This window comes from Anabrus simplex, chromosome 4, assembly GCF_040414725.1.
Source record: "Anabrus simplex isolate iqAnaSimp1 chromosome 4, ASM4041472v1, whole genome shotgun sequence".
Classification (NCBI taxonomy): Eukaryota; Metazoa; Arthropoda; class Insecta; order Orthoptera; family Tettigoniidae; genus Anabrus; species Anabrus simplex.
The window spans coordinates 431488788-431503573 of NC_090268.1; the positions used below are offsets into that span (position 1 = coordinate 431488788).

A 14786-nucleotide genomic window follows, 5' to 3' on the forward strand; every position below is an offset into this window, starting at 1 on the left:
ATCCACCCTATCAAATGCTTTAGACATGTCAATCGCGATACAGTCCATTTGACCTCCAGAATCCAAGATATCTGCTATATCTTGCTGGAATCCTACAAGTTGAGCTTCAGTGGAATAACCTTTCCTAAAACCGAATTGCCTTCTATCGAACCAGTTATTAATTTCACAAACATGTCTAATATAATCAGAAAGAATGCCTTCCCAAAGCTTACATACAATGCATGTCAAACTTACTGGTCTGTAATTTTCAGCTTTATGTCTATCACCCTTTCCTTTATACACAGGGGCTACTATAGCAACTCTCCATTCATCTGGTATAGCTCCTTCGGCCAAACAATAATTAAATAAGTACTTCAGATATGGTACTATATCCCAACCCATTGTCTTTAGTATATCCCCAGAAATCTGATCAATTCCAGCCGCTTTTCTAGTTTTCAACTTGTGTATCTTATTGTAAATGTCATTGTTATCATATGTAAATTTTATTACTTCTTTGGCCTTAGTCTCTTCCTCTATCTTGACATTATCCTTGTAACCAACAATCTTTACATACTGCTGACTGAATACTTCTGCCTTTTGAAGATCCTCACATACACACTCCCCTTGTTCATTAATTATTCCTGGAATGTCCTTCTTGGAACCTGTTTCTGCCTTAAAATACCTATACATACCCTTCCATTTTTCATTAAAATTTGTATGACTGCCAATTATGCTTGACATCATGTTATCCTTAGCTGCCTTCTTTATTAGATTCGATTTTCTAGTAAGTTCCTTCAATTTCTCCTTACTTCCACAGCCATTTCTAACTCTATTTCTTTCCAGTCTGCACCTCCTTCTTAGTCTCTTTATTTCTCTATTATAATAAGGTGGGTCTTTACCATTCCTTACCACCCTTAAAGGTACAAACCTGTTTTCGCATTCCTCAACAATTTCTTTAAACCCATCCCAGAGTCTGTTTACATTTTTATTTACCGTTTTCCACCGATCATAGTTACTTTTTAGAAACTGCCTCAGACCTGCTTTAACAGCCATATGTTACTGCCTAACAGTCCTACTTTGAAGACCTTCCTTTCTATCACATTTATTTTTAACTACCACAAAAACAGCTTCATGATCACTAATACCATCTATTACTTCAGTTTCCCTATAGAGCTCATCTGGTTTTATCATCACCATATCCAAAATATTTTTCCCTCTGGTTGGTTCCATCACTTTCTGAATCAGCTGTCCTTCCCATATTAACTTACTAGCAACATACCCGTGCTTCGCTACGGTATTATACTGAAATTTATAATTGAATGCTTATTGTTTTAGATATATAATCCGCCGAAATTCGCGGCCTGACTCGTTTTCTGCGAGAACCCACCAAGATTCCCGATCTGACTCGTTTTCTATTAGATTACGGCATGTTTCCTCCCATTTTTCAATCTTCTTTTCCAGCAATCGATTTCGTTCTTCCCGGGCTAGGCTCAGGTATTCCTCCCGGTCAGTTGGGTCCGTAAATCTTTGCCATCTTTTAATATAATCATTTTTAATAGGGATAAAATCCTTCAGGAGATCCGGCGTGGTGTCATATTGGGTGCCTAGAAGGCACTGAACCCGCGGCCGGACTGCATTCTTAGTCATTACCCGTCCAGGAGCCGTTTCCAGCGCGGTCCGCACATTTGACGACGGTCCGGAACATTATTATTATTATTATTATTATTATTATTATTATGTGTTGCTGGAATGGATGATGACAGGAAAACCGGAGTATCCGGAGAAAAACCTGTCCCGCCTCCGTTTTGTCGAGCACGAATGTCGCATGGAGTGAACGGGATTTGAACCACGGAACCCAGCTGTGAGAGGCCGGCGCGCTGCCGAGGATCCTTATAAGTACATTAAGAACAGTAAAATCAATTGGTCTCACCTTCTTCTACACCCCACCACCGTTAAGTTTATTTACCGGCACCCCCCCCCCCCAAAAAAAAAATTAAAAGAAGGCTTGTTTCTTATGTTTAAAGATTTCAAACACCAATGTTCACGTCTATTACCTTCAGTTTTGAGATATAAGTATCCCCATAAAAATAATTTACATTTTTCACTTCATTTCATACTACTCCCCCCCCCCCCTAAGTGAATTTTCCCGCAAAAAATACTTGTTTCTTTAATAGTAAAGGATCTTCTAAATACCAATTTTCACGACTCTAACTTCGTCAGTTTTTGATTTATGTCTCCTCATGAAAGGAATTCAACTCCTTTACACTCCCGCCCTCCAAGATGGTTTTCTCCCAAAACGCGTTTTTCTTTGTTTTTAAAGGAGATCCAAATACGAATTTTCACGTCTGTAACAACTTTAGTTTTTATTAGATGTATGTATTCTCATTCAATTAATTCAATTCATTTTTGAATTCTTTCACACCCCCCCCCCCCCCCACGTTCATTGGATTTTCCGAGAATACGTGTTTCTTTATTTTTAAAGCAGATTGCAAATATCAATTTTCACGTCTGTAACATCTTCATTTTTGAGATATCAGTAGCCTAATTAAAAGAATTCAACACCATTTTCAGTCACTTTTACCCCCCCCCCTCCACCCAAGTGGTATTTCCGAAAGCTAAAAATACACGTTTCTTTATGTTTAATACAGATAGAAAACCATTTTTCACTTCTGTAACATGTTAAGTTTTTTGAGATAAACTGTAAAAATTCTCATTTTAAAATTTCACCCCTTTTGAGTTCCCCTTAAGTGGAGTTTCCAAACACAAATCACCTATGTTTCTTTAGATTTACAGGAGATTACAAACACCCACTTTTTACGTCTGTAACATTTAACGTTTCCAAGATATTCTGTAGATATAGTCTTTCAAAAATTCACCCAATTTGTCACTCCTGTTTAACCGCCATTAATTGGATTTTCCAAAACTAAAAAATACGTGTTTCTTTATTTTTAAAGGAGATCCCATATACAAATTTTCAGTTCTGTAATATCTTTCGTTTCTGAGATATATGTATCCTCATTAAAGGCATTCAACCCATTTTTCACCCTTTTACACCCCTCCTATTGGGATTTACAGGGGAAAAAAATACGTTTTCCTTTATTTTTAGAGGACATTCTAACTACCAATTTTTACATCTGTAAATTTTAAAGTTTTAAGATGTATACACACTCATTTTAAAAAAAATTACCCTCCCTCTTTTTACCCCCCAATATTTGGATTTTCCAAAAACGAAAAAATACGTGTGTTTATTTATTTTTAAAGGAGATTCTAAATACCAATTTTCACATATATAACCTTTAAACATTTTGAGATAGATACACTCATTTTAAAATATTACTCCCTTTTCACCCCCCCCCCTAAATTGGATTTTCCAGAAACAAAAAAATACGTGTTTCTTTATTTTTAAAGAAGATCCCAAACACCAATTTTCACGTCTGTAATATCTTCAGTTTCTGATATATAAGTAGCCTCATTAAAGGCATTCAACCACTTTTTAGCCCCTCTTCACTCCTCCTATTGCGATTTTCCGAAAACAAAAAAATACGTGTTCCTTTATTTTTAATGAAGGTTCTAAATACCAATTTTTACATCTGCAAACTTTAAAGGTTTGGAGATATAGATTCACTCATTTTAAAAATTCACCCCCTTTTCACCCTCCCATTAATTGGATTTTCCAAAAACAAAAAAATACGTGTTTCTTTATTTTTAAAAGAGGTCAAAAGTACCAATTTTCAGGTCTCTAATATCTTCAGTTTCTGAGATATAGGTACCGGTATCCTGATTAAAGGCATTCAACCCATTTTTCCCCATTTTCACCCTTTTTCACCCCTCCTATTGGTATTTTCTGAAAACAAAAAAATACGTGTTTCCTTATTTTTAAAGAAGATTCTAAATACCAATTTTTACATCTGTAAACTTTTAAAGTTTTGAGATATAGAGCAACTCATTTTAAAATTTCACCCCCGTTTTCACCCCCTTAGCGAAGGAATATCCAAAAATCCTCTCTTAGCGAGCACCTACGTCATAATATGAATATATCCCCAAAATTTCATCTCTTTATGTCCAGTAGTTTAAGCTCGGCGATGATGAATCAGTCAGTCAGGACAAGCTACTTTATATATATATAGATTTGCCATTTGTTGGTCATGCTTCCTGTCGTTCGCATTTCCTTCCCAATTGACATCTGGCAAATTCAGATCTCCCGCTACAATCACATTTCTTTCCATGTCGTTTCGCACATAGCTGACTATCCTATCAAATAATTCCGAATCTGCATCTGTGCTACCCTTTCCCGATCTGTACACTCCAAATATATCAAGTTGCCTATTATCTTTAGAAATGAGCCTTACACCTAGAATTTCATGTGTCTCATCTTTAACTTTTTCGTAGCTTACAAATTCTTCTTTCACCAGAATGAAAACTCCCCCTCCCACCTTTCCTATCCTATCTCTACGATACACACTCCAGTGCCGTGAGAAAATTTCTGCATCCATTATATCATTTCTCAGCCATGATTCAACTCCTATTACAATATCTGGTAAATATATATCTATTAAATTACTTAATTCTATTCCTTTCTTTACAATACTTCTACAGTTCAACACTAACAATTTTATGTCATCCTTACTTGATTTCCAGTTCCCTGTTCCCTTATCACCGCTCCCTTGGCCATCCCGTTTCCCTGAATGTACCTCCCGATTACCCTTCCAAACAAATTTCCTAACTTATACGTACCACTGCGGTTTAAATGAAGGCCATCCGAGCGCAGATCCCTATCTCCTACCCACCCATTAGGATCTAGAAATTTCACTCCCAGTTTCCCACATACCCACTCCATAGTCTCATTTAAATCCCCAATCACCCTCCAGTCAGTATCCCTCCTACACAGTATTCCACTAATAACAATCTCCGCTTTCTTAAACTTCACCCGTGCTGCATTTACCAGATCCCACACATCTCCAACTATGTTGGTACTTATATCAGCTTGCCTTACGTTGTTGGTACCAACGTGAAACACTACCACCTTCTCCTTCCCCTCCTCCCTCTCTTCTACTTTCCTCAACATCTGCCTCAACCTAATTCCTGGATAACATTCTACCCTGGTTCCCTTTCCTCCACACACTTTCCCCACGTGTCTAACGATGAATCCCCCATGACCAGAGCCTCAACCCTACCCACCTCATTTGATCCTCTCCCCTCCTGGTCAGCCCTATCTTTCCTGATAGCTGCAGAAGCTACTTCCTCCTCCCTTTTCTCCTTCCCATGACCCTGTTCCACCTGTCTTTTCCTATCTTCTACTCTACATTTCCCTTTCCTACCTTTTCCCTTCCTCCTACTTCAACGCATCTCAGCAACAGTTCCCTGTCCCTCATCTTCCCTCTGTTGTTCTACCTGGAGTGACTCATACCGATTTCGCACAGACACCTGTCCTGAATTCTGATCCTGAATAGAGCCCTCGGCCTGCAATCTCCTTCCCCTTAGAACATTAGACCACCTGTCTTCTACAACTCCTCCCTTTCCTTCCCCTCCCTCTTGTTACAACCATGCAAAGTATTATTTGTAGTCTCCTTTAAAAAACATGCATTTTTTGTTTTTGTAAAACCTACTTAAGGTGAGGGGGTGAACAGAACTGACAAAGGGGGTTAATTTTTAAAATGGGTATATCTCAAAAACGTAACATGTTACAAGCGTAAAAACTGGCATTTTAATCTCTATTAAATATAAAGTAACACATACTGTATTGTTTTCAGAAAAATCACTTGGCAGGGTGTGGGATAAAAGGATTGAAAGAGAGGTTGAATTATTTTTATTAGGATACTGGTATCTCAAAATCTGAAGATGTTACAACAGAGGTGAAAATTGGTATTTGAAATCTGCTTTAAAAATACAGAAATATGTATTTTTTTGCTTTTGTAAAATCCACTTAAAGGGTGTGTTTTAAGGACTGAAAAAGCATTGAATTATTTTTATGGGGATACTTCTATCTCAAAAACTGAAGATGTTACAGACATGAAAGTTTGTATTTGGGGTCTTCTTTAAAAGCAAAGAAATACGCATTCTTTTGTTTTTGGAAAATTCAGTTAAGGGTGGGTAAATGAACTGAAAAATGAGTTTAATTCCTTGTATCAGGATATTTATATCATCACAAAAATTAAGGATATTACGGATGTGAAAACTGATATTTGGATTTCTCCTTTAAAAATAAAGAAATACCCTTTTTTGGGGGGGAGGGAAACAACTGAAGGGGGTTTAAAAGGAGTTGAATACTTTTTATGATAATGCAAATAAGAAGTGGACTTAAAACAATACACCTCTAAGGGGTTTTGACTGGAGGATGAGGAATGATGACAAAAATATATGTTGATAATAAACCGTTTGAATTACAAAGTTAAAATGTCAAATGATATCCTAGGTGTTAAATAACAAAAGGTTTGAAACAAATTTAGCCCCTCAAAGAGTTAAATGCGGGTTAAGATCCAAAAACAAATATATTAATTCCTTCCTCCGAAACGGTTTAACGTACAAAGACAAAATCCCAATTAGTGGTATATATTTTAAATCCTAGGTGTGAAATAGGAAATATTTTTAAACATTCCATCGCTAAAGTGTCAAATGAGCTTAGCTCCATAAACTAAATTATCCATCCCTCTAAACCCGTTTGGCGTACAAAGTTGTAATTTTACGAGAAGGGTCTTCTTTTATGTCCTAGGTGTAAAATACCGTATACTTCTAAACATTTCTCTCCTATGAGGTTTAGATGGTAGTTGACTCTCGAAAACACAATATCCATTCTTCCAAAACCATTTCAGGTACGAATATAACTTTTCTCTATGAAGGGTTGTCTTCTATATCCTAGATGTTAATAAATATTTTGAAACATTCACCCCTTAAAAAGTATTCATTCCTTCATTACTGTTCGACATACAAAATCAAAATTTCAGAAAATTTTCACAAATTTATGTCCTAGATGTTAAATCAGATATGGTTTAAAACATTCAAATTCTTCGGTACGGGTTTCAAGTGAGATGTAGATTAGAAAATAAATAATCATTCCACGAAAACCGTTTGACATACGAACTGAGGGTGTATTTTACAGGCTCAGCTGACAGTGGACTCTCCAAAATGTAAACTTTTCAATAATAACTTTCATTTTAAACCCATAGCGAAGCATGAGTATCTTGTTAGTATAATATAAGATACTTGGACCTTCAATCGTTAGATGTCTCTAACATCAGCCTATGTGCCCCCTCTGGCGGGATTAAGGACAATTATTTCTTAAGGGAATTTCAATTTCTTAAAGGTGGCAAACCTTAAGTTTGTGAAGATTGTTTTTTTTCAATAATAATGTTATTTTGCTTTACATCCCAATAACTACTTTTATGGTTTTCAGAGACAATGAAGTGCCAGAATTTAGTCCCACAGGAGTTCTTTTATGCACCTTCAAATACCACTGGACTGAGCCAGGATAAAACCTGCCAAGTTGGGATCAGCAGGCCGGCGCCTCAACCACATGAGCCACTCAGCCTGGCGGCTTCTTTTTTTTTTTTCATGTATCATAGTTGTCAACACTCTTCATCATCATCATCATCATCATCATCATCATCATCATCATCATCATCATCATCATCATCATCATTTCCCTTTATCCAGCTGTAGCTGGGTAGGGACAAATATGGTTCCTCTTCACTTTCTTTGGTCTTTCCAGCACTCCTCCTCCTACACTGTGCCCCAGTCCAGGTTTCTTTCTCTAATACTGTGTTGGATTGTATCCTTCCATCTCAGCTGTTGTTGTCCATGGCCTCTCCTTTCTTACATTTGCATTTCCATCACCTTTTTTTGGAATTCTTTCGTCACTCATTCGCTTTATGTGCCCAAACCATCTTAGCTGGTTCTTTTCTATTCTATCATTCATTTTTTCCACTCGAAATTCTTTCCGGATTTTCTCATTCCTTATTTTGCCTCTTCTACTCTTCTGCATCATACTCCTCAGGAACTTCATTTCGGCTGCCTGTATTCAACTCTCATCCTTCTTTGTCATTGTCCAAGTTTCTGCTCCGTAAGTTGTCACGGGTACGTAATACATCTTGTACATTGTTTCCTTTGCTTCCATTGGAACATCTTTGTCCCATAACATGCTTCTTACACTATGATAGAAACAACTTCCAGCTTGAATCCCCTTACTAATCTCAGCATCCAGTCGAGCATTCTCCATTAATTCACTCCCCAGGTATTTGAACATTTCCACTACTTCCAGGGTCTGTCTGCAAGTCTAATCTGACCTTTTCCTTCTTTCTCCCCTCTAGTCATAACAAGAGTTTTACTCTTTTCTACACTTATTTTCAATCCACATTCTTCGTTCTTCTCATTCATCGCATCCAACTGTTCTTGAACCTTCCTGTTGTCTTCTCCCCAAATCTCAATATCATCTACAAATAACAACATGTTCACTTCTCTTCCTCCATACACTGCTTTTGCTGTTCTCATGTTGTCATCCATTACTACTGTAAACAGGATTGGTGATAGAACACTTCCCTCTCAGCCCACTAGTTATTTTGAACCAACTTGTCCAGCCAACTTGTATTTGCATGCAACTACAACATTCCTTGTACATTGCCATGATCATTTTTATTAATCCCTGTCCAAATCCTTTTTGCACCAGACTGTCCCAAACTTTAGTCCTGGGGGCACTGTCATATGCCTTTCCAATGTCAATGAATGTCATCACCATATCATTCCCGTACTCTCATTTCTTTTCCATTAGTTGTCTCATAATAAAAATGGGCTCTATTGTTGACCTTCCACTTCTGAACCCAAACTGATTTTCCTGTATCCGATTCTCAATCCTCCACCTTATTCCACCTTGCAGTATCCTCTCCATTATCTTAGCAGCATGGGATATTAGAGTGATTCCCCCGTAGTTCTTCAAAACTTTCTTATCGCCTGTCTTGAAAATTGGGATGATGTTTCCTTTCGGCGAATCCTCAGGGACCTCCTTATTCTTGCAGAAATTTCTGAGAACCTGCTTCTTGCTTCCTTATTCCTTAGTTATTGCCCAATCAGGAATTTGGTGGTGTGTACAGGCATCCTGCCCATCCAAAAAGAGTTCTGGAAACTTCCCCTCAGAAATGCTATAAAGCTGGGTGCTGTAGAGCCATATTGTCATCTTCATTGCTCCGGTCTAGTGTGTGTGCAGCATAATTAGAAGACAAGGGCAGCAAGCTGGCATTCGGAAGGCCCAGCTACTCAAGGTAATTGCAGAAATATCTTAACATGCGATAGCTCCAGGCAAATAACTTGAGGGGATGGTTTCAACCTTCTTTTATTTATGTAAAGTTCTAAAGCCACAGTTTAACCCTTGACCGGGCGCGCTGGTTGTTTTTGTCAACCAGCGTGCTATTTGACTCTGTAATTCCTAGAACTGTCAGCCTTTCACCACCTCGCAACTAATACCTTTGCTCTCACTCTTGACCTTCAGTTCAGTCGAGTTTCGACAACAGTGGAAGCGATATGTGTGTAATTATATCGAGCAAACTCTTGGAACCCGAAGCTGATTGACAAAGTCAACCGCGCGCCTGGTCATGTAAGTAAAATTTATTTCTTTAGAATTTCCTTTCCTCTGTACTTTTTGGGTAATTAGGCAAAGTCAGGCGTAATTACGTGTAGTATATTTCTATTCTGGGTCTCGTTTTGTAAATGATGAACACATACCTGACATTTTGAACCAGTTGTCCGATGAAATAGAGGACTCTGCCTCAGATTTTTCGGATGGGGAGGAGGAAATTATAAACGTTTTGGATCAGGATCATAACATTGTGGAGGCCGATTCGGAGAGTGAGATCCATGAAGACGATAACGAAAGGAAATTTATCTTTGGGAGAGATGGAGGAACAATGTGATCCACGATGGACTTTTCAAAACTTACTTCGAGGGTAAAGGCAAGGAATATTGTAAAAATACTGCCAGGACCGAAAGGGGAGGCGAGGAAGGTATCAACAGAAATTGACTTTTCTATGCAGTTGATAAACGTTGAGATGATCGATGAACTATTATACTGGACTAATATGTACATGTATAGGAAGCGGGAGGAAGTGAATTACAGCCGTGAGCGCGATGCTAAATTTGTGAACCGCAATGAAATTATGGCACTGCTCAGTCTGTTATTGCTGTTAGGCCTAAAAGGAGGACAGTACACAAGTGTAGAAGAGTTTTGGACTACCGGTGGGTCAGGAATAATTGGAACGAGATGTTGTACATCTGCAAAACAGTTCTTATTTTTGCTGAGAAGCTTACGCTTCGATGACAAGAACACTCGTGTCGAACACTGATCGCCTTGCCGCATTTCGCTCTCTTATAAGTGCATTTGTCAACAACTTGAAGCCAGCTTTACTCCTAGTGAATTTATAACAATTGATGAGAAAAGTTTCTTTCGATGCATTTTCATTCAATTTATTCCCAACAAGCCCACGAAATACGGATTGAAAGTATATGCAGTGAATGATGCAAAAACAATTTATACGTCATCTTTCGAGACTCTGGCAAACAGCCCCCAGGCCCTTATGAAGTATCAAAGAAGCCATATGATATAGTTCATTGTCTAGTGGAACATCTAAAAGGAAAACATCGAAACTTTACTGTTGACAATTGGTACACATCATATAATCTTGTGCTAAGCCTGTTAGAAGGTAAAATAACTACTGTAGGAACACTGAAGAAGAACAAAAAAGAAATTTTGCCTCAATTTCTGCCTAATAAGGGCCGTGCAGTAGGCTCACGCATTTTCGGGCTTCAGCCTGAGATAATGATTGTGTCACACATGCCTAAGAAAAAGAAAAGTTATAATGCTTTCCTGTATGCACAACTCTGCTTCTGTAGACAAATGTACACAGAAACCTCACGCACTATTAGATTACAATGTGATGAAAGGTGCGTGGACACTTCAGATCAAATGGAAGTAAAATATTCCGCTGCCCGTAAATACAATAGGTGGACATTGTGTGTTTTATATGCTGCTGAACATCGCTGCGATAAATGGCTATGTCATTCACACTTTCAATAACATTGCACAATCTCGATTGATAAGGAGATGCTTCCTCAAGAATCTGTCTGAGCAACTTATGCACGAATGGTTTCTTGAATGTTCTCAAATCATGTCATTGCCAATGGACATCCGTTTATTTCTAAAGAAATTTCGTAATAAGGATTACTGCAACGAGCCTGAAAGACAGAGTGTAGGCGGGAAAAGGGGACGATGTTTCCCGTGTGGTCGGCAAGGTAACCATGTTACAACAATGAAGTGTGATTCCTGTAATAATTTTGTATGTGAGAAACATTCAAGGAACACTATAAAATGTATTATATGTGGCAGCGAAGGTATGAACCTTTCCAATGAGGACTCGTCATGAGGGGATAAGGTGTGAAATATTTCTTGGACATAGCAATAAAATTTATTTTCCATCCAGTCCTTTTTTGCTATTATATCTTATCATTTCATAATTGTTCAAATATTAAAATATGACCATTAATTTAATTATGTATCTACTGCTTAACTCATGTTAAATAGGCACACTATTCATGTCCCTATCAGAATTAGTTCACATGTTCATGATTATCCATTTTAAGTACATTCATATTAATCAGTAATACAAGTTTTTAATTTTATTAAGAGAATAACATTGAAACAAAAGATAAAACACCGTTAGGAATTTTTATGCTATTGGAAGCCTGTAAACGACTGAAAACGTAACTGGTTGACAAAGTCAACCGCGCGCCCGGTAGTGTGACAGAAATTGGCGCGCCCAGTCCAGGGTTAAATGTAAATTTTCAAATCCCTGCTGGGAAACATGTAAATTAAGGGAACAAAGAGTGTTGATTCCCATTCAGCTTGGTATGGGGTCACTAAAATTCTCTAACTTTTAAATTCTTCACACTCCTTTGGCATTTAATATTTCCTGTTTAGTCACCCCTCTGTAGCATAGGCTTAGCCTCTGCAACTTCGGGCCATAAGCCCATTTAGTGTTTTAAGAGTTTATCTAAAGGGAGTGCAAGTGTTTTGCTTCCTAGCCTTTGTTCATGGCCGACCATGTTGAACATTTTAATTTTACATTAAGGGCATTTTGTATGGGCAGTTATTGCCCTGGTTTAAAGTGTAATTATTGATAAATGAGTGTGTAACAGACTGTTGAGCAGAAGTGAGTGTAAACACAGTTATTGGAGTTTGTAAGGCATAACATTGTAAGAAGCTTTTGCCTCTTAAAGGCCGGACTACAGTAACCTTTTGGAGCTAAGTCTCCTAGAATGAAAATGAGTGGAGCAAACATGCATGTACTGGTTCAGAGCCATTATGCTCATCCCTTGTATATTATCACATGGATAATTTGCTCAAATTTGGTACCTGATTTTTTTCTTTAAGTCATTGTTGATATCAGAGCTGATGAGATCATTGTTATTCCCTTTAACTGTTATTTGTTGTCGTTTGTTCAGATTTTCAAACTACCAAATTAAAAAAAAAAAAAAAAGGAAAAAAAAATAACATTTCAAAATTTAGTGCTTTGATGTATGCTCTGGTCTTTTCCCTGTCCACCCATTCGGTAACATAATGGGCTGACTCGGCCTAAACAAGGAGTCACCCTCTTGATTATGAAACTATGCAGATATCTACAAATATTTACATCAGAAATAATTACAACATTACATATATACAATCAATGTACACAGATTATATCCCTAAACAACTTTTTATCTCCCCTTTTGGGGAAACTGTCCTTCAGAATTTCTGGAATTGCGGCCTGAACTTCATGCTATTTGGTGTAATTCAGAGGAAAAGTCATTCCTAGAAACTTTCTCATGATGTGGCAGGTGCTCAGGCGGGTGGCTTTCTGTAGCTCAACGTAAGTGTGATGATGCAGGTTTAATGCCGCCAGAGGGCTGTGCAAGCTTTTCGGAATAACACTAGTACATGATACTGTATTACTATTGGAACTGTGACAGCTGATTCTATCAATCAGTCAATCAATCAATACTGATCTGCATCATTTAGGGCAGTCGCCCAGGTGGCAGATTCCCTATCAGTTGTTTTCCTAGCCTTTTCCTAAATGATTTCAAAGAAATTGGAAATTTATTGAACGTCTCCTTTGGTAAGTTATTCCAATCCCTAACTCCCTTCCTATAAATGAATATTTGCCCCAGTTTGTCCTCTTGAATTCCAACTTTATCTTCATATTGTGATCTTTCCTATTTTTATAAACGCCACTCAAACTTATTAGTCTACTAATGTCATTCCACACCATCTCTCCGCTGACAGCTTGGAACATACCACTTAGTTGAGGTGCTCTTCTTCTTTCTCTCAATTCTTCCCAACCCAAACTTTGCAACATTTTTGTAATGCTACTCTTTTGTCGGAAATCACCCAGAACAAATCAACCTGCTTTTCTTTGGATTTTTTCCAATTCTTGAATCATGTAATCCTGGTGAGGGTCTCATACACTGGAACCATACTCTAGTTGGGGTCTTACCAGAGACTTATATGCCCTCTCCTTTACATCCTTACTACAACCCATAAACACCCTCGTAACCATGTGCAGAGATCTGTACCCTTCATTTACAATCCCATTTATGTGATTACCCCAATGAAGATCTTTCCTTATATTAACACCTAGATACTTACAATGATCCCCAACAGGAACTTTCACCCCATCAACGCAGTAATTCCTATTGCCAGTTCTGTGTATTTTGATATCTTTGTGGCTATTGTTGTTCACAGATTGGAGGTGTTTTGACAAGAAATTTCTATATCTTTTTGATTTACGATTAGAGTAATATCTGGCCTTGCTGACTGTGACATCGGTTATGACTTCTCAGTTCCATTGAAGCTTTTATTATTATTATTATTATTATTATTATTATTATTATTATTATTATTATTATTATTATTATTATTATTATTATTATTATATTTCTTCTGGATTTCAGGCCTCTTTTATTTGATATTATTGTCGACGTGGATGACAGTAACAGTGACCGCTACATGCTGAAGATGACAACTCCAATACACGAGAACCCTTTCCGTTTTGGCAGTCAAATTCCTGCCGAATGTAACCAAGGCCCTGATATTAAGAACAATTCTAATTTTAATGATGTTTATGAGGATATCAAAACTTGTGAGGTAAGCTTTACCAGAACTATAATTAAATCATATGATTAGTACAGAATAAAGTAAACACCATGATAGATAAAGGGAGTGATATGAAAGAAGATAAGGGCAAATATGAAAACAAAGAAAGGCAAGGACAATCAATCAATCAATCAATCAATCAATCAATCAATCAATCAATCAATCAATCAATCAATCAATCAATCAATCAATCAATCAATCAATCAATCAATCAACCAATCAATCAATCAATCAATCAATCAATCAATCAATCAGTCAATCAATCAATCAATCAATAAATCAATCACTAGTGATCTGCATTTAAGGCAGTCACCCTGGTACAGATTTCTTTATCTGTTGTTTTCCTAGTCTTTTCTTAACTGATAGTAAAGAAATTGAAAATTTATTGAACATCTCTATTGGTAAGTTTTTCCAATTCCTAACTCCCCTTCCTATAAATGAATATTTTCCCAAATTTGTCCTCTTGAATTCCAACTTTATTTTCATATTGTGATCTTTCCTACTTCTAAAAACACCAGTCAAACTTATTCGTCTACTGATAATATTCCACACCATCTCAGCACAGACAGCTCGGAACATACCACTTACAAGTAATAAATTTCATTGTTGGTCCGTATTGAATTTCTATATAATCTTA

General features: G+C 37.3%; 1 protein-coding gene across 1 annotated transcript in view; it reads left to right on the forward strand.

The window, feature by feature from the left end:
• Positions 1–14786, forward strand: part of LOC136872809 (endothelin-converting enzyme 1) — a 260882-nt gene that overhangs the window by 60414 nt on the left and 185682 nt on the right. The window contains exon 5 of the mRNA XM_067146647.2: positions 13948–14140. Within this exon, the coding sequence (XP_067002748.2) occupies positions 13948–14140 (193 nt within the window). The remainder of the gene's footprint in view (positions 1–13947; positions 14141–14786) is intronic.